At 45.6% G+C, this 21,371-nt stretch overlaps 1 protein-coding gene across 1 annotated transcript in view; it reads right to left on the reverse strand.

Annotated features, from left to right (window-relative positions):
• Positions 1 to 557: 557 nt before the first annotated feature.
• The window catches only part of LOC125943716 (mitotic checkpoint serine/threonine-protein kinase BUB1-like), a 29,242-nt gene continuing 8,428 nt past the window's right edge, over positions 558 to 21,371 (reverse strand). Inside the window, exons 2-3 of the mRNA XM_049663185.1 lie at positions 8,878 to 8,987; positions 558 to 729 (exon numbers count right to left, since the gene is read on the reverse strand). Of these exons, the coding sequence (XP_049519142.1) occupies positions 558 to 729; positions 8,878 to 8,987 (282 nt within the window). The remainder of the gene's footprint in view (positions 730 to 8,877; positions 8,988 to 21,371) is intronic.

The raw sequence follows: 21,371 nt of genomic DNA on the forward strand, positions 1-21,371 counted from the left end.
CCCTTCCGTAACAACAACCTAGCCAAAAGGAACACTTTGGCGTTCTCATAAGAATATGCTTAGGGATCCTCTGCACCTTTCTGACTGTGCGTGCCTAGCACACGATCGGGAGCACTAGGAAGCAGAAGGGGTGCAGTGGCAAGAATTTCATACAAAATGCTGTAAAACGTTTTGTTTATTTAACATAAAGCAGCGGCATGAACACATTTACAACATTCCTGGCCTAAGAAGTGATAAGAAAGGATGATAAGTTGCAGACACATTTTTTGCCTTATTATGACAACTACACCAAGACATCCGTACAGTGTACAGTGCTACACTACGCAACTGACGCTGTAAGCTAATTCCGAGTAGAAATCTTTGGTGCAGTAAGAAATAATGGACGTTTAGAAACACAGTAGGTACATTCTGTAATCTTATGTCCTCGAGCATCTCTTGACACTTGGTCTTAAATTAGGATAAAAAGTGGCACATGTAAAATGGTGTTTACATTTATTTCAATAAAATATAAGGCAGAATTTCGTGGCAGAATAAAGGGTTAAAATGCCGAATATTTATTAACTGTTCTTGGCTTTCAAGCTTTCCAAAACCACATCATTGGCACATGACTTTTTCTGCAAGAGGCTCTGAATTTCCAATGAAAACTGCGTCACGTCTGGCAGCTCCAAGCAGCTTGGAATATTCAGCAGTGTCGCGAAGAGCCGGTTCCATAGGTCCTGTTGCCAGTACCTGCATCAACATGTTGCTGGCTGCACTGCTCATCACAAATGTGCGTGACAACGGCACGCATTTCCACTGACAGAAGTATAAAATGATACACACTCATGAGATACAACTAGAGCTGAAATGCGCGCCACATTGTCTTTCCAAGAATGTGACAAACACAATATGCTTTGCCAAAGAAGACGCATATAGTCGCCTACCAATAATTCGGGCTCGACAGGGACCACCTAGAAATCACAGTAGAAAGGCCGAAATATAAGAGCTGCCAGAAAATGCATACTTAATTGCGCAAGTGGACAAGAAAATTTGGCAGACTCAACCGTAGTTGACGTCAAGGTGTTGACATTTATGTATTCAAATTTGCTTTTTCTAATCACCCGATAATACGAAAATTTTTGCCGCCCTTTCGTCTAAGAAAAATCTGTCAGCGACTATTTGTTTCCATAAAAGGTCAAATTTCAATACAACGAAATTTCAATAAAACGAAGCAGATCGCTTATTTGACCAACTTCGTTATATCAAGGTTTAACTATTTGTGAAATGGTAATATCAGTGAGTAACAGTTTAGATTTAATGGTTATATCAAGGTTCAACTTTACATAGAGTCTCTGCCTTCAGTTCTTCCAATTTGACTTTTTAGTGGCACGAGCATTGAATGATACTTTTGTTTCTTGCGCAGCACTTCTGGTTCACCTCCCGAGATGACCAGGAATGAAATTCGAAATAAATAAGAAAAAAAACAGAAAAACAATAGTACAGTATAAACTTCATGGGTTTCATTATAGATATAATATGAGAACATAAGTTTAGTTACACGCTGAGTTACTGAAATGTCTGGAATAATTAGAATTGGAAATCACTGATTACCGGGGACAAAACCCGAAATAAATAAAACATAGAAAACATAGTACAGCACAAAATCTATGGGTTTCATTATGTGTATATCAGAGCATAAGTTTAGTTACACGTTCAGTTACTGAAGTGTCTGTAATAATTATAAATATTTAGAATTAAAGCCGAGGCGCGAGTGTCACTAAGAGACGCTTAAGTCAAAGATTAGGCTCGCCAGCGTATTTCCCGATTTCCGTTTACGAGTAAAAATAAAGATTAGGAAAAAATAAACTTTCATGTTGGTGCACTGCGTCATCTTTACTTGCTCCTCTATCCTTAGTTTTGTGACAGTCTCTGCAAGCTGTGATAAATCAAGCTGTAACAGTGTGCCTCGCTTGCTTCTGCATATGTACAGAAGAAACTCCAGGTTTAACAAATTATTCGTAAATAAGTAGATTCAAACCCGGTTATAGCGAACTGGGTGCAGTGAATTCCACGCCTAACTTAGCAACACTTGAGCAAAATAAATTCCTTAAAACAAACTACACATTACATATAGGCGTGCATGTTATACCATAAAAATGTATTGCAGTGGCTTTTTCTCAACGCGCATGCTGCTCAGAGCACTTATGTTTCGAGATTACAGTGCAGTCCACTTATATGCTATCAAAAGAAGAATGAAAAATTAGATAGTTATAATCAATAATCGCTATATCTAGACTGCCATAAAAAACTGGCAAACATAACTTTCTAGCTCCGAACCCAAATTTGCTACTTGCATTAAAGAATAGACGCTATAGAGAGAAGGCTGTGAAAAACGAAATGTTTATTTATACCTGGAAACAGTGTGTCAAGCATTACGATCGCTGAAATAGTCAGAAATCTGTACTTGCTTCCGCGATAGTTTCAGGTTTACAACCGTGGTGTGCATTGCATCCAGCTGATGTGTGAACAGTGGTGGCAATTCTTTAGCGTACAAGAAATAATGATCGATGAACATAGGGGTCGAGTTCAAAGACGCGCCATTGTCAATCTCGTCGTCATTGCCGCTGCTATCGTCTCCATCGCTCAACGCCGCCATCAATGATCGCCTTGTTGGAGATCTCTTCACAGAACGAGGTAGTAATACCTGCCCACAAACTCCTCTATCGAATCTCTGGGAGCATGTCAGTAGCAACATGCTCCCAGAGCTCAGTAATCAGCAGCTTTCACTGTGTTGGTTTAGCTATCATGGGGGATTTCGCCATGGTGCACAAAGCCCACCTTTCCCATTGATTGGCATGGCCACTGGTTCCAGCCGTCATGATCGCTGCGCTTCTGGTTTTCAGAATGGTCATTACTGTTTACTGTGCAGCCTTATACTTGGAGTCTTGCAAAATGCAGGAGTGGGACTACCCAATGTGATTTTGGAGCAATTTTTTGACCAATAAAACTGCGTATTGGAGCAGTTTGGAGCAAGCAAAATTGCATTTTGGTGCAGCTTGGAGCAGATACAATTTCATTTAGGAGGTTGGAGCAGGCCAATCTGAATTTTGGCGGAATATGGAATGTAACGTAGTAGTGATGGTGAATAATACAGCATCAAAACTGTCAATTATGAAACTAAATTTTTATTGGGTGAACATGTGCCCACAAAAGCAATTTACACTCAAGGCACAGCGATAGCGGCGAACACGGTCGGCGAACGTCACAATCTGATAAGCGGGTCAAGCGTGTCAGCTTTTATACATCACTTGTCGAAGGTTCCAATGTAATCGCTGGTGTCCGCGTGGTTTCCAGAAACTACTACATAATTCATGTCGCACATGCAATCTGATTACACAAGGTTCGGCGAGGACATGCACAACCCACAGAATCAACGATAACATTCGCGTATGCTCATGTAGGCGCATCTCGCCCTGCGCGATAACGCTTAATGTTTGCTAGCCGGTGAAAGTGACCGAATAAATATAAACAAGTACACATGTCAATATGAAGTAGGGCAGCGCACTTCAAAGCCACGTCGAAACACAGAATAAACCAACAAGAAGCGCGTAGCTATAGCATACTAGTATATGGAGGTGTGGGTCGAGCGGCAGCACGGTGCATGCTTTCCTGTAAAGCCAAAAACATCGGTGGCCCTACGATCGAACTATATATTACCGCGCCGACTCTCATGATGATAGCGGAAAATATTCTCAAATTATGCGGTCCAATCGATGCGGTAACGTAATTTCCGGGTCACCAATGTCATCTCGGACCCACAGAGCCGCAATAAACCCTGGGTTGGTATAACGTAAAACTATTCAAAATAATTTTTATTGCGATAGCATATATAGGCGCCCTCTAGCGTCAGCGTTGCCATTATGTTCCGTATAAATCCCAGGGGAGAAACATCGTCGCAACGTGCCGTATACTGTTTGTGCGAGTGAAAGCTTGCGAGGGTGAGCCGACGATGGCGGCTCTATCTCGTGCACGCACGGGTGGAAAGCGGGGAGGAAGCATGCAGTTTTCCGTCGCACGCAAGGCACCTGGGGGAGGGGAGAGGTGGGGGTTCTATTCCGGCGGCTGCTGCGTATGACGAGGTCACGCGCGTCCTATCTTGAAAGCGACTTGCAATGGGGACCAAGTGTGAGTGCTGATAGCTTCGTGTGCGCTGTATTTTTGCCATTTCGTTCACGCTGAAGCGAGGTGCAGCACGAAGGTCAATTCGCACACTGCTGTTGCCGCGCTTCCTCACTCCAGCGCATTGACAGAGAGTTTCTGCGGGCATCGAGTGCGATGTGTTCATGTTTGCTTGTGCACGTGCGACATCATGCTTGTTATTTATTTAGTAAGCCAATGTTTACAAGTTCATACAGCCGATAAGACTATACGATCCTTCGTATAGCAGTGTACTTCTTTGCTATTGCAATCGATGCTTCGCCTTGTGGGCGACACTGCGACTTTTTAGCCTAATCCACCATTAGCCCTTCTTGATAGATCAAAATGACTGAGACCTCGCCCATACGGGCATAAAACACACTGGAATAGTTTTACGTTATACTGGCACTAGGGACAGAGACGCCCACCCGCTGAACCTGCAGCGGCGAGCGCCTCCGCAATATCTACTTCGCTCGCAGTGCCCGCAGCCTACTTTTCGTTGTTTTAAAGTGAAGCTTTCTATGTCTCACTGATTCTACCGTGAGCGCCGAAAACGCACTGCAGGAAAGCTAACTTACACAATGGAACTATCTGCGCATCTGCACACCCAATAGACCTACAGCGCATGACATACATATCGTAGAACACGACAGTTTACATTCGCAGTAGTACCGGTAAGAACAATGGGAACTGCAACGCCACACTATCCAGACGAACTGTATATATCTGCATTGCATGACGCGCGTCACGCAGTGCATTCCCGGCCATCACCATGGGTAGGCCTCGGGTGCAGCGCACGTCAGAAGAGGCTGGCGTACACGAACTTAAGCACGAGCGTGATCCTGCCCGTAAGGCGGATCCCGTGTATCAGCAACGGCAGAGCCTCTGACCGTCTACCACAGCCATCACAAGGCAATACTTTGCAAGTGTAGAATCTACCTTAAAAGTTTGAGCGAGTAATAAAGGCTATGCAACTTAACAAAATGTGTCTTCATTCAACTTCAACGTTCAAAAAAGACAATCCTAAACAAGCAATCAAATCGCATATGCATCGCATCGGGGCGCTCAGCATTTCTTGGTTTCATTGTGTGGTCGTTGGCCTTGCACTTTGATTCAGTTTGCATGGGAGAAAGCTTTGCGTTCAAGCATCTTTCTTTAAGGAAGGGGCTTTGTTTTTTGTGCTTCAGCTAGGGAGCGCCGCACCACTCGGCCCACTCAAATGTATTCTAGAACACTCTAAATACAGCCGCTAAGGTGGCTACAGCCGCCCTGGCCGTTCTGCAAGCAGCGAAACCTGCCGGGAGTGGCCTCGGGCGCCCCCGTCCACTTGCAGGAAGCACCGAAAGTCCAGCGTTATAAGCCTTATAAGAGCGAAAATTACGATAAACTGCGCAGGAGGCGCCGTCGCGCGGTGTGCGAAATGTGAACGGCTGCATTCTTTATCGGAGAACGAATCTGCTAGCTGTTCGCTGCCACTGCCAGCGCACACATGCCAAAGCCGCTGTGCCACAGCGTGGCGCAATTTCGGTGAATTTTCTGTGTTTGGTGCAGTCTGGCGCAGGAATTGGTGTTTGTATCACAATGGCACAATTGGGGCAGGAGTCCCACCCCTGAAAATGTGCAGCTTTGTCTCAAGCGACACAACTTTGCACTTTGTTGGCACCATCTCCTAAAACTGGGCTATCCGCTGTTTGAGGCTGCATTCACGGCGCATTTTTGGCCTTGCTGCAAGATTGTAGACAGGCAGGCGCCACCGCGCCGCTTTGCCTGTCCCTTTTTTAATGCGAAGCCTTCTTTGCACACTTCAGACATTTTTAATGCATCCATTCATCTATCCATCCATCCAGCTAGCCTCTTACGTCGTGATGCCGTCGTGCTTGTTTGTTCAACTTAAAATATATCTGAATAAGCATAAGGCGGCATGACATGCATGCATGCATATACAGCATGATTGAGATGTCATGACATCAATGACATGGCATATTTGCCATCGCATGACATGATGCCGTCGTAGTCGTTTTTTAACTTAATATTTATCGGGACATGTATGAAATACATGCATGACATACATAGATTACATATAATGCCAAAATTAGATGACATGAATAACAAGCGGCGCTCTAGCGTAAAGCTATTTCAATCTTTTTTACTCCATTTCTGCAACTGACCTCCGTGATTGAAAGAAAATTATTAGGGCAACCCCACTTCGCCTATGTCATGCGGCGTCAGGAAAACCGCATGGCTTTCCCATCTGATATGGGCTGCTGCTATTTTGCCTGCCTGTTGTGAGAGGTCACAAAACCACAAAAACTTCCGTCAATGTGAAGTGTATGCACTAAAGATGTACTAATACGCGACATTTTTTCGGAATAGCCAGATTGCCCCATTCTGAAATAAATAAAAGATGGCTGCCCACTGATCCCTCTGGCTACTTGGAGCTGCAGGGGAGAATGACTCTGTGTATAATAAAAATCTTGGGTGGCAGTATAACACTGTCGAGCCAATCCGGTACATATACGACTTCGCTCTGCCAACTTTCCTTCGTTGGGGATCCACTTTTGCATTATCTTTATCCTTCCATTGGCCGCCGCGGTGATTTTTGACTAGCAAACACAAGTTAAACAAGGGGAAGCGGACCAATCGCAGATTGGTCCGCTGCGCCACTTTCACTGCGCTGGCTCAGACCCATTGAAACCATGTCCACTCGTGTGCGCTTCTTGCCTCTTGTCAGCCCATTAAATAAGAAAAACATCTCAAGCTGGGAAATCCTGAAGTGACCTCTTATAAACGAGAGCGTTTGATTTGGTTGTTTAATGATGCAAATCACCACCTAATGCTTGCGTCGGCAGTTACATAAATTTGACGTCAGGAGATCAAAATAAACTCGGAATAGTTTTTCATTATACAGCCCATGGACTGACATGAATGACAAGACCTACAAGTGCATGTCTTGACATCAGTGACATCGCATGCCTGTCATGACAAGTACATCAAAACATAAATGGCATGAATGCCATGTCATGGTCATTTTTTAATTCTATATATATCTGGGTATGAATGACATGCATATCATGAATAATATGAATTGTATGATCTTGATGGTCATTTCGCCATCGTTCCATCTTCATATTCCAACTTTCGCCTGTGATTCTCGCGTGCCATCTGTGCTGCGCATCCGTGCCATCCCGGCATTTCAGCGGCAGAACACCAGGTGGTGCCTGCATCCGTTCTAACAGCAATTAAAAAGCACGTTTCCCACGAACGTTGATTTCCGAGCAACGTGCTACCGCCTATTTCCTCCCAAAGCCCGTACGAGACTTTCATGGCCCTTCTCGTCATTATCAGGCCGCTTAAACATCGAGGCGTGCTCTTTCCTGGTGCACATAGTGTCAATGTATGACCGCGCTGCAAAGAATTCCACTCTGGCCGTGTCATCACCGCTCAGCCAAGGAGAGCAGCTGCATTACGCCACTCATCCGAATGGCTAAAAAAAACAGAGGCATCAAGTTGTGCTATAGTATCGTCGTCAAGTCACCCGTTTGTGTCCTGAAAGTGATAGCACATGCTGCCGTCAGTGAGTACTTTGTGTTTTTTGCCCATCTCGCACCTCCATGCTGCTCGTTTACATAAATTCGATCGTTCATAGTAATCATGCAATCGTCGATACCGTCGCCGTTGTCTTACCGCTGTCATCAGACACATGCACTCGAATTAATTCTAGTTCACTGTACTCACTTCACACACATATGTTGGATTTACACAAACACACTTGTCAACCTGGTAATGCTTTGCAGAACCCTTAACAAAGCTGCATAGCCAGCCACCTGCAAAATGATAACATAAGTTCCCAGAGGGCGTGCGATCTGCACAATTTCTTTTTCTCTCTAACAGCTGGGCCATCTTGTGGCCAACTTGCGATGCTGCATGTGGCTTTCACAATCGCCGCACAGGTGGGACGCACAGCGCTGTAATGGCGGCAGATACGAACTCGCGTAGGCAAGCTTTTCGCCCCGTCTCGGCATTGTTCATTTAGGAGGAACTCGTCTGCACAGAAAAAGCACTGTATCCAACATGCTGTCATACTATACCATTATACGTTTTTTTGTCATAGCCCTTATGCACAAGTTGATACTGAGTCGACTCATCATTATAACTAATATATTGTCATACGTGGTATCGTTATAAGTGGACTGCACTGTATGCGGTTGAGCAAGCTTGTCAGCACATCCAGATAATAATGGCTTTGGTGCATTATTACATAATGCAACAGAGAGCTAGATGCTATTGAGATGCAGCATTACTTACATGTGCTGCTGCAAAAATCAGGTCACCACAAGGTGTCTAAGCACTGTAGTGCAGCTCTGTTCAGTCATGGGTAAAAAACTTATCACATAGATTCATTGTCGTCATCATCAACCTTTCTGTCCCAGCGACATTTCAAAGGAGGCGAAATGCAAGAACGCCTGTGTGCTTTTGTTGTAGTGCACATTAAAGAACCCCAGGTGGTCAAAATTAATCCGGAGCCCTCCACTATGGCGTGACTCATAACGAGAACTAGTTTTGGCACGTAAAACCTCAGAAAGAAAAGAAGTATAGAATCGGACTGTTTTAAGCATTCGAACAAGTTTGTCATCATTGGGTATGAGTAGACTCATACACATGACCAGATCTGCAAAACACCCTCTAGGCAAGGAGATGCACCTTGTGAACTTGCGCCGGATGCACCAAGAGCCATTGGGCGTCTTCTCGACCTCCATGCAGTGTCCAAACAAGAGCAGGTGCAGGCATCCCAGAAGGCCAAACCAGTCAGTCTGCATACAACACAGGCATCGGGGCTGTAGTGTATTGACAACTGGACAATTCTTTTAGCAATTTCACTTAAGGAGCAGCACCAACTTTGTGCAAATGAAGTGGTACGACAAAGATATTACCTTCACTCAAAACTGAAACAATTAAGTTACGGCAGTTTGTCACAAACAATACACTACCTGTAAACGAGACATTTGTTGAAAAGTATATTCAGTATATTGTTGCTCCGTCTCAGACTTTCTTTAATACAATTTTCAGTTATGTCCAATGACTTCGCCATTGACATCTCTTTCCTAGTTCAATTTTTCCACTTAGAATCAATGTACTTCTGTACAGGTTCTTAAGCCCTTTAGCTACAAACCTATTTTCACACAACTTTAACCCACTAGCAGAGGCAGCAAGAGAAAGGCAAGGAAGGCGGCAACGGAAGCAGCTGAGAATGCGAATAAAGCATGCACTGAAAGTGCAAGAGAGAGTTGCAGAACATGAATGTCTCTGTCACAAAGTGAAGTGTGGAGAAGAAAACGAGCATTTGGTGGCTCGAAATAAGAAGCAGAACCACAATGCCTGGTGGTCATGTGGAACGAGAAAGTGTGACGATTACTTTTCGCACAATTCTGAGGCAAATCATCAGCATCAATGAAAACATTTGCTTCATTGTCACATCTGCCAGATTGCAATACATTTGGATAAACATGATGATGAATTGTTTTGTCGTGCAAAAGCCAAATAGGACCAAAAAGCGCCAGGCTAGTGTTACTGAGTTGGCAATATATAGTGATGAATTACGAGACGTAGATGTGACGTGGCCGTAAAGAGGCCTTAAATAGTCACTGTAAAATGAGTAAAATGTTTATGCAATAAGATGATGGTAATGGCTAATGAAGTATACTATGAACACAAAAAATACATTGAGGAAGGAAGATATATACGGGGTGTCCCAGCTAAATGTAGCCAATGTTTTAAAAACGACAGAGTGTGCTAGGAGGCTCAAACCAACTCAGTAGTGTTGAAGATCACGTGTCCTAGTCTGCAGTATTTTTTCGTTTTGCAAAGTAAATTAATTAGCTTAAATTAATTGCCTAACTTTTAAAATATTGGCTTCACCAAGAAAGTGCCAATACGAAAGTTGTAGATCACATTTAAAAATGGCTGACTGAAGTTTTTGCAATTAAGTACCATTGGTGAGTCTTGTAACAGCCTTTAAAGAAAGCCCGCGAAATACAAAAAACAACCGCGTGATTGTGCCACTATTTCAGCGCCCCCAAACGACCAAGCAGTAAAGGACATTGTTTGCATGCCATTTTTCGAGACTCACTCGTGTGCCCTGTGGCGATCGGGTGCACAGAGCGAGCGGCGGTGATGAATGTGTGTCGCGCTTCGACGTGACATGGTATAAACATATTATTAGCACCACTTAATGATATGATGATGATATATGTTGTTTTGTGGCGCAAGGGCCAGCTATGGCCAAAGAGCGTCAAGACGTGTTGTACTGAGTGAGCAATGGTATGATCAATGACAGTGGGTAGGTGTAGGGTGGCTGTAAAGGGGCCTAAACTCCTGCGCACTAAAGGTGCGTAAAACAGACAAAATAATAAAATCATGACAATGACGTGATAGGCGCACAATAAATATAGTATAGTATAAAAAGTAAGCGATACAAGGCACTACAACCTCACAGAGACCCTTAGAAACAAGGGCCTGGAGGCGAGTGCATTTCAAACATGCTGTCGCAGCAGCGTCCTTTGGAAGAGGATGCCGCTACGGATCTCTCGGACGAAAAATTTTTAATATGTCAATGTCGTTTAAGAAGGCTAAAACTGAATCGTGCTGAAATACTGGGTCATTATGTAAAAACATCGCTGGGTGAAGGGGTATATTCTATCTATAGGCTTGAACAAAGTGCTTTTTTGTTTCAGGTTCTATTAGTGGGCACTGTACAAGTATGTGAAGTACAGCAAGTGCCTCCCCACATCTAGTACAGGTCGGGGGTTCGCCTCCAAACAACAGGTAATTGTGTGTGCCGTAAGTGTGTCCTATTCTGAGCCTACAGAATAGGACATCATTTCTTCTAGATTTCGTGGTCGATGGCCAGTTCCCTAAGCGAGGCTTGATTAAATGGAGTTTGTTATGAGTCTGGGCCTCCCACAAACGTTGCCAGTGGACTCGAAGTCTCTTACGTAGATATGGCTTCATATCGGGAACAGGGACGGGCATAGATGTGTCAACTTTTGCCTCGATGGATGTGGCAAGCTGGTCTGCCAGTACATTTCCCTCAATGTCTCGGTGTCCAGGCACCCAGCACACCACAACATGCTGCCCGGACGCATAAATATTACATATGAGCGAATAAAGTGATACTATTAAAGAATTTTTGTGCCTTTTAAGATATTTTAAGGCTTTTACTACACTCAGCGAGTCTGTGTAGATGATTGCTTTTGGTATTTTTGATTGTTTGATGTATTTAAGAGCCGAGAGCATTGCATAAGCCTCTGCTGTGAAAATGCTCGTTAGGGGGTGCAGGGCGTCGGCATCTGAAAATGATGGACCAACCGCTGCATAAGAGACACCAGCATGAGACTTTGATGCATCGGTGTAAAATTCTGGACAGGAGTATTTATGCTGCGGTTCAAGGAAGTACATTCGAATGTGTGTAACCGGGGCGTGCTTCGAAACATGGAAAAAGGACAGATCACAGTCTACAATCTGCCACTGCCACGGTGAGACCTATATAGTGGGTGTCATTAGACGATGTTCAAAGAGTGGGACATCCATTTCCTCAGCCAGACTTCTCACACGCAACGAGAATGGCTCTCTTACTGCAGGCCGGTTATGAAAGAGGTGGGAGCTGGACAAATCATTTACGGTGGAATATGGGGGATGTTGACTGTTAGCGTTCACTCTAAGGAAATACATGAAAGCTGTGTAGGTCCTCTGCAAGTGGAGTGACCGCTCATTGGATTTGACGTAAAGGCTTTCTACAGGGCTTGTCCTAAATGCACCTGTAGACAAGCCAATACCTAGATGGTGGACGGGATCCAGCATCTTCAACGCGGTTAAGGTAGCTGTCTGATAAATTATGGCCCCGTAGTCTAAGCGTGTTCTTATGAGGCTCTTATACAAATTTAACAGACACTCTTTGTCACTACCCCATGTAGTGTGTGACAACACTTTTAAAATATTCATTGTTTTCATGCACTTGCTTTTTAGATGTTTTAGGTGTGGTATGAATGTTAGCTTTGTGTCAAGAATTATGCCTCAGAATTTATGTTCCGTTTTTACTGGTAGACGCTGTCCTTGCAGGTCAATGTCGGGGTCGGGGTACAGTCCTCTCTTTCTAGGAAAAAGGACGCAGGTGCTCTTTTGTGGATTTAGGCAGAACCCATTCTCGTCTGCCCATTTAGCCACCTTGTTCAGACCAAGTTGAACCTGCCGCTCCCAGATTGCAAGGTTGCACGATTTAAATCCAATCTGTACATCATCGACATACGTTGAATAAAACATGTTGCGTGGGAAGTATAGACGCAAGGAATTCATTTTTATAATGAAGAGAGTGCAACTGAGCACCCCACACGGTGGCACTCCAGTTTCTTGCACAAAAGGTCGTGATAAAGCACTGCCAACCCGAACACGGAATGTGCGATTCAGCAAGTAACTTTCAATGACATTTAACATATGACCACGTATACCAAAGTGGGAGAGGTCTCTCAGTATTCCGAACCGCCATGTGGTGTCGTAGGCCTTTTCCATGTCTAGGAATACAGATAAAAAGAATTGTTTGTGAACAAAAGCTTCACGTATCTGTGCCTCAATACGTATCAAATGGTCAGTGGTGGATCGACCCTCGCGAAAACCGCACTGGTATGGGTCAAGCAGCTTGTTTGCTTCTAGGAAATGTATCAGACAGCGGTTTATCATTTTCTCGAAAGCTTTGCAGAGGCAGCTTGTTAGAGCTATGGGCCAGTAACTCGATACGGACGATGGATCCTTGCCCTGATTCAGGATAGGGATCACTATGGCCTCCTTCCAGGCAGAGGGGATGTCGCCGGAGGTCCAGATAGAGTTATAGAGACAGAGAAGGGTTTTCTTTGTTTCAGAGGGCAGGTTTTTTAACATGTCATACAGTATGCGGTCATAGCCTGGGGCAGATTGGTTGCAACAGGTGAGTGATTGCTGCAGATCTGCTAGGGAGAAAGGTAGGTTATATGGCTTGTTCCCGGTGCTCTCTCGGTCTATTTTTTGTTTTTCTATTGCTGATTTGTATCTTATAAATGCTGATGAATAGTGCGATGAACTGGACACATGTTCAAAATGTGCACACAGATGGTTCGCTTGGTCCTCCAGGCTGTCTCCCTGCGTGTGTACCAGGGGAGGTGGATGTGTTTGTCGTCCTCTTACTCTAATGACCCTGTTCCAAACCTTGGCCTCATCCGTGTATGAATTGATGCTTGATAAGAATGTTTGCCAGCTGTCTCTCCTGGCTTGTCTGCGCGTTCTCCTACCTTGGCACTTGATTTTCTTGAAATTGACAATGTTTTCAGCAGTAGGAGAATCGCGAAGCTGCCTCCATGCTTTTTTCTGCTGCCTACGCGCGTTCCGGCATTGTTCATTCCACCACGAAACACGGTGTTTGCTAGAAAGTCCGCTTGTTTGGGGAATACACTTAGAGGTTGCATCAACTATGTAATTAGTAAAATACTCGACGGTACCGTCAATTCCGAGCGATGGAATGTCAGCCCACGAGAGCTTACTGGTAAGTGTTTGGAATTTATCCCAGTCCGCTGCATCGACCTTCCATTGGGGAGCGTGTGGTGGAGATTCGCATTGTCTTGGTGCTCTCAGCATTATTGGGAAATGGTCGCTCCTGTAAGGGTTTTTTATAACTTCCCATTCAAGTTCAGGTAATATGGATGGAGAAGCTATGCTGAGGTCTATAGAGGAAAAGGTTTTGTTTTCAAGACAATATGTAAGTTCTTTTTTGTTAAGCAGACACGCACCGGATGAGAAAGGAAATCTTGAATTAGACGGCCTCGCCCATCGATGCGACCCCACAGACTGCTGTGTGCATTGAGATCCCCAAGAACAAGATAAGGCTCTGGCAATTCGTTTATAAAGGACTGAAATTCGTGTTTGTGTAAGCGGTAATGTGGTGGTATGTACAGCGAGCAAATCGTGATGAGTTTGTTAAGGAGAACAAGTCGAACTGCAACTGCTTCAAGGGGCGTTTGCAGCTGCGAACGTTGACATGCTATGCTTTCGTGAATTACGATGGCAACACCGCCTGATGATGCGAGACCATCATCGCGATCTTTACAAAACGTAACATACTGTCGAAGAAAGTTTGTATGTGTCGATTTCAAATGAGTTTCCTGTACACACAGCACTTTTGGATTGTGTTCGTGGAGAAGTTATTGCACATCATCGAGGTTCCTAAGAAGGCCTCTGATGTTCCATTGTATAATTTGTGTGGCCATACTGAAAGTAAATGGGTGGTGTGTGTACTAAAAAAGGAAGTTTTGCATTAGATTACAGAGCCCTTTCCAGGCCCTGTAACGCGGGATTTGTCTTTTCTGAAGCGGTCGAGGGAACCTCGCCGCTCCTTAGGCGCTTGGTGCGCCGTCGGGGTGGGTGTGGTGTCCATTGCCTCTTGTGAGGCGCCGGACACGCGCTCTTGCGAGCGAGAAGTTTCGCGAGAAAGTCTCGCCGCGAACGACGAGACATTTGCGCCCACTAGCCCGGAGGTCGATGGGGCTGCCTTTGGGCCTGAGCTGCCCCGGATGTTGCCAGCGCTAGCAGGGGCCGATGAGGGTGAGGTAGCCTTGACTGTACCCACCGTTGGAGCTGCTAGCGGGCCTGCGGGTTCGCTATGCGTAGCGCAGGCTGCCACCGAGGACTGTTGTGGTGCCGGCAACCCTAGGGTAACTGGGCCTGTTTGCTGGTTGGGTGGAGTAGACTTAGCTCCTTCCACCTTGGGGGCAGGAGCCAGAAGCGACAGCTCGCTGCGCGCGGGCTGGGCAGGCGGACTGGGCAAGTAGCCGCTGCGACGCTGCCCCTTGACGCGCCGCCTCAGCGTATGTGGTCGTGTGGAATGGTGAGCACCTTTTGTGTGCTTCCCTGAACGATATGTTTTCACGGACTTTCAGTGTTACAATTTCTTTCTCTTTTTTCCAGCTTGGACAAGACCGGGAGTACGCTGGATGGTCACCATCGCAATTTACGCGGTGAGGTGTAGCCTCGCAATTGTCTGACGCATGGCCTTGTACTCCACACTTGGCACAGGTGAGTCGACCACGGCAGCTCTGCGAGCCATGGCCGAATCTTTGGCATTGGTAGCATCGCCTAGGATTTGGTATGTATGGTCTTACTGCTATCTTTGTGTAGCCTGTTTCGATGCTTTGTGGCAAGACGCTTAATTCAAAGGTAAGTATCAGGTGTTTCGTGGGAATTTCTTTGTTGTCCCGTCTCATAAAGATGCGCTGCACATTCGTGACGTGTTGCTCCTTCCATCCTTCCAATAACTCGGTTTCAGATAGGTCGATGAGGTCTGCTTCGGATACTACCCCGCGTACTGTGTTCATGGAACGATGCGGTGAAACAGTAACTGGGACATCACCAAAAGTCACAAGCTTGCCGAGTCTGTTGTGTTGCTCCTTATCACGTAGCTCAAACAGAAGGTCCCCGCTTGGCATTTTGGCGACTTTATAGCCAGGGCCAAGCGTGTTCGTCAAGGTTTTCGCAACTACAAATGGGGATATGGTTCTCGCTAGTCTTTCAGTTCTCTCACTATGTACTACTTGATATCGGGGGAAGATGTCTTTAGGCCGGGTGAACAAATTCAAAAACTCATCGGTGCGTCCCCTCTTCTGAGCGAGACGATCAAGAAGTCGAGGAAAAGCGGGCGTTCCCATAACAATTTTGTGTTGTTCGGCAGCAATGGCAGCCACCCACCACGGAGTCCAACAAGGGGACGCTACAGCACTTCACGTGTAAGGCTGCAGGCGCCAGCCGTACATTGCCGCTATAACCTTATATAAAAACCCAAGAGAGGGCACCTACACAAGGTTAACCCAAGTCGCCTATGAAAAGTGTGGAAGTAACAGAAGAGAAGAGGTGACAGGACAGTGAGGACAGAAAAATAGAGAAGAAAAAGATCGGAGAGGGGGACAGGAAAAGGCGACCACCGATTTCCCCCGGGAGTGTCAGTCCGGGGGTGCCGTCTACGTGAAGCAGAGGCCAAAGAGGGGTGTTGCCACCGCCGAGGGGCCATAAAGGACCAAACACCCGGCATCGGCTCAACCCCCAGGATCCCCCTTTCCCCGGACACGGCTAAGCCGCGCACGGTCAGACGCAGGAGGGTCCAACCCTCATGTGCTCGGGTCCTTAGTGTCGCAACACACCAAACGCCTGCTTACGCAGACGCCCCTGCGGGGTACCACTTAAGGAGTGAAGCCCGAACACACAATGCAAGAAGAAAAAAAGAAAGAAGCTCCGGCTGGAGTAAATGTGGACCACGGAATGGTTTAATCGGGAAGGAAAATGCTGTTGTCATGTTCTTGTATTTGTTCGCTATCATATCTTACTAGTGACAGTTGCTGGTGCGTACCTTGCGACCACCAGAAACGCCAAGCCCGTCCCGGAACCACTTACAGATACGCGGATTTCGTTTCTTGATCAGTCGTTTAGGGGCGCTGAAATAGTAGGGAGTTTTATTATAGCGTGCAACGCAACGCTAACGCAAAGAAAGGCTGCACTGCGCGTTATAAGGTAGTGTTTAGAATAGCGGAACGAATCAAAATGCTGACGGATGGATGGAACTATATGGTTCAACCCTTTAAATCGCGCGGTGGCATACGCCACCTAGCCGTGACTATTAACATATTAGTACCTTGCGGTAGGTGAAATTTCACCCCTGCCTTGATTGTAGCCACCAATCAGATAACCTCTGTTTGGTTATTTCTACCCGCTGAAAGTCCATTTTGCCTTCACTGTCCATAAACCCCAATGCTTTGAAAATACACTTGGGCACCATCTCTAGGCGGATACAGCAAACATGAGCAAACAAGAGCAAACCCTCTCGTTAAGCCTACTGAGGCGCTAATCGAGAACGTATATCCAAAACAACGGCCATTTGTCAATTGTACGCCACTGTAGAAGCATCATCAGACAAATCTAAAGCAAACACGAGCATTAGTGGGGAACGAATGAGCCGAACAGTGCAGGCCGACGACTCGATAGATGCGAAGTGCACGGCTCTCGCTTCAACAGGCGCCACCATCTTGCCCTACGTACGGAATCCCTTGCGTGCATCAGCGTTGAACACTATATTCCTAAAATAGTGTACGTGCGTGAGAGTTCTGGTTACGTTTACGTTCTGCGCATGCACAGTTTGCAGCACGAAACGATAACACTGAATCCTTGCGTTTGCTGTTTTCCGCTGTACTGAAACTCCCTAGTGGTGCTATCACGCGGCTGTCTTTGTATTTCGTAGGCTTTCTTTAAAGGCAATTACAAGGTAATGGTACTTAATTGCAAACACGTCAGTCAGCCATTTTTAAATGTGATCTACAACTTCCGTTTTGGCACTTTGTTGGTGAAGCCAATATTTTAAAAGTTAGGCAATTAGTTTATGCTAATTAGTTGACTTTGCAAAACGAAAAAAATACCGCAGAATAGCACACGTGATCCTCAACCTCACTGAGTTGGTTTGAACCTCCTAGCACATTCTGTCACGTTTAAAACATTGGCTTCGTTTAGCTGGGACACCCTGTATGCTAAACATGTTAGCTGTAAAAATCTGTGAGAAGCACTACTGCCGAGACAGAGCCCTTGCAACCCAAGGGCCTGGAGGCATGTGCTATACAGAACACTACTATCGCAGCATCATCCTCTGGCGAGAGGATGTGCTACGAATTTGTTGGACCAATATGCAATACAACATCATTCAAAAAACCTACAAATGATTTGCTGTCAAAAAACGGTTCTGCACTAGGAAGCATTACCGTATGGAGTGGGTGTGCTGGCGGTATGCTAGAGGAAAGTGTTTCTCTAAGGTTCTGCTTCTAGACACTCCCAGAGGTCGTGGAGGATGGTCTGCATCTCACCACATCTACCACAGGTGGGAGGTTCATTAACAATCAGCAGAAAGTTGTGGGTGCCCTACCTGTGTCCTATCGTGAGGCGACAGAATAGTACTTCAGTTCGTCGTGTTTTCATTGTAGAGGGCCATAAACCTAACTGTGGCTTAATTGCGTGATGCTAATTATTTGTTTCAGCATCTCACGTGTTGCCAGTGGCGTCTCAGTTGCGTTCATAGGAAAGACTTCAGATCTGCGACAGGGACTGCAGCGATAGAATTAGTAGCTTGTGATGCAATTGATGTGGCAATTTGGTCTGCTAGCATATTACCCTGGATGCCTCTATGGCCAGGTAACCAGCATATAATGACATGCCAGTTAGAAACATGCAGTCAAGGTCCGATTTTCCCATACGGCAGATTTTTCGTACTTGCCTGATAATTCGGTCGCCTTTGTAGCCCCGTCACGTACCCCACAGAACCAATGTATCGAAACGTCTGAAACATCGGACGCTCACACCCTACGCAATCACATTTTCCGGATTTCTTACCCTTAACCACAGGTCCAAAGCAGCATCCATCCCCGCCACTTTATCTCATAGCCTTGAATCCCCACTCTCACACACCGATCCATTAGCAGTAGCCAGCTGATGTACTGCTGCCACTGTATGGTATCAAAACCTCAAACCAGCACTCCCGCACACCAATCCGTTGGCAGCCACAGCTATGGTCATAGCCTTTTTGTGTTTATCCACATTTGGTTAGCTTTGTGATAGGTCATGTGACCATGCTGTGTGCTCTCTTCGACGTTCTCTAAGAAGCTTCCCGCTGTTTGGTGCTGTGCTCTTCATCGAGCGGATTGGCCGATGAGAGCAATGGCCCCAAATACGCCTTCGTCATCTGTGCCCATGACTATCACAGGCTGACGACGGAAAAGAAAGCCCTCATCATCAAACAAGTTGAAAGTGGCCAGTCACAAGCAAGGAGTTTGGAATTTGGAAGCAAATGGTTTCACATTTCATGAAAAACAAGTTAAAGATCTTGGAAGTGGCCGGAAAGTCAAATGGGGCTCAAAAAAAGAATGCGAGTCAAGGTGTTTGCCCGAAGCCTTCTGGCTAAATACCATGATGGCAAAGCGTATCCCGGTCTCGGGCGACATCTTGAAGCAAGAGGCAGAGACTTTTGTGCTTCAAATGAACGTTGAGGAATTCAAGGTCAGCAATGGGTGGCTCATAAATTTCAAGAATCGCAATGACCTCAAGTTCAAGAAGATGTGGGGGAAAGCGGCGCTGTTGACGATTCAGCCGTAGCGCAATATAGGAATGGAAAGCTACAGTCAGTGTTGCAGCAGTTTGTGCCTGAGAAAATTTTCAACTGCAATGAAACTGAATTGTTCTACAAAATGCTCTAAGAGAAAACGCTTGCATTCGCTGGTGACCTCTACCATGGTGGTAAACACAGCAAAGAGCGGCTGACCATCCTCATCGGCAGCAACATGTCAGGCAACAAGAAGCTTCCAATGCTCACCATAGGGAAATCAAAGAATCCAAGGTAGGGGCAGCCCTACCTGTTCGTTATGAGGCCAACAAGAAGGCCTGGATAACACAGCAGTTATTAACAGTGGAGCTGTTTAAGCCGGGTGTAATGTGTCAACCACGAAGAGAAAATGTGGCCCGACCCTGGCGGTAGTACTGAAAGGGTCCAAACGCAATGGCACATACCCCTGTGAACTAGCAAAGCTGAGTTTGGCTAAGGCTAAGTCTAGCTAAGCATGGTTGGGACTACTTAAGCTTAGACAGTCATCGATAGCCAAATGATATCCAATCAAAAGCTAAGCGATAATCAATCAGTAATCAATAAATTTAGGAATATCCTGGGGATGACTTGATAGTGCATAGCCCAGCCCAAATACGTGGCCAATACCTTGCAATAGCCAATCAATAACTAATCGATTATCAACAAATAATAAATTCTGGGAAATGCTGGGGATGACTTGGTAGTGCTTAGCCTAGCCTAAATACTTGGTCAATACCTTGCGATAGCCAATCGATACCTAATCGATCAATAATCAATAAATTCCGGAAAATGCTGGGGATGACTCGGTTGTGCTTAGCTTAGCCCAAAAGCCAGGACTAGCTAGGTGCCCATCGGCTCCGCTGTCTCTTTAGCATTACGCATACAGTGCAAGCTACGCCATTTTTTTAAGTGGACAATCACAAATTGAACAGAAGGTTCAAACAGAAGAATCGTAAAGTTCTGCTGTTTGTGGACAACTATGCTGCACATGACCAAATAAAAAATGATACGCGACCCTAATCTTTGACTTAGGTGTCTCTTAACGGCACTCGCACCTCGGCGTTAATTCTAATTATTCCAGACACTTCAGTAAGTCAACTTGTCTCTAAACTTATGCTCTCATATCATATCTATAATGAAGCCCATGAATTTTGTACTGTACTACTTTTTTCTATTTTCCCGATTTATTTTTAATTTCATCCTTGGTCGTCTCAGGAGGTGAACCGGAAGTGCTGTGCAAGAAACAAGAGTGTCACTTGATGCTCGTGCCACTAAAAACCTAAAGACTATACAGATAGAATTTCTGCCGTCGAGCAGCACAGCAATCTTACAGCCAACGGACCAAGGCGTTAGCCACAATCTGAAGCTTCTGCACAGGTCCCACATGCTCAGCCACATGGTGCTGTGCTCGGACAGCGGCAAAGGTTACCCTGTTGACCTTAGGTCTGCTTCTGGCATGCTTGCGGACTCACAACAGACGTTTCGCAACTGCTTTGGCCACCCGGGCTTCACACTCGGCGCCGAGACGGCAGTCTCGCCCAAAGAGAATAACAGCGTGTGTAATCAATATCCTTCCATGGACTGTGTTCGACGACCTACACAGCGCGTGTGTTTCGATTCCAACTGGGATAACGTTTGAATGATTTGCCAGCACCAACAAAGATCTTGAACTCTGTGTGGAGCTAACAGAGGATGAAATCGTCTGTCATGTGATGGTGGATGCGGACGACTCTGACACTGAAGAGCCAGTACCTACAAAGCCGACGAGCTCAGAGTCGACTCCAGCATTGATGATGCTGTCATCAGTGTACAGCGATTAAATGACCCTGGCTGAAATTGAAGTAAACAATGCATGTAAGTGGAACACCATGCAAAAGAGGATCAATGTTTTCATGCTGCTAAGGCAGTAACAGACAGCGTTGACCTAGCTGAAGATAGCGCCAGCTACACTGACGGCGCCCACTCTGTTGATGTTTTTAATTTTTAAGGACTGCTTTTTTCATAGCCACCTCAA

The sequence above is a fragment of the Dermacentor silvarum genome, chromosome 1, assembly GCF_013339745.2.
Source record: "Dermacentor silvarum isolate Dsil-2018 chromosome 1, BIME_Dsil_1.4, whole genome shotgun sequence".
Classification (NCBI taxonomy): domain Eukaryota; kingdom Metazoa; phylum Arthropoda; class Arachnida; order Ixodida; family Ixodidae; genus Dermacentor; species Dermacentor silvarum.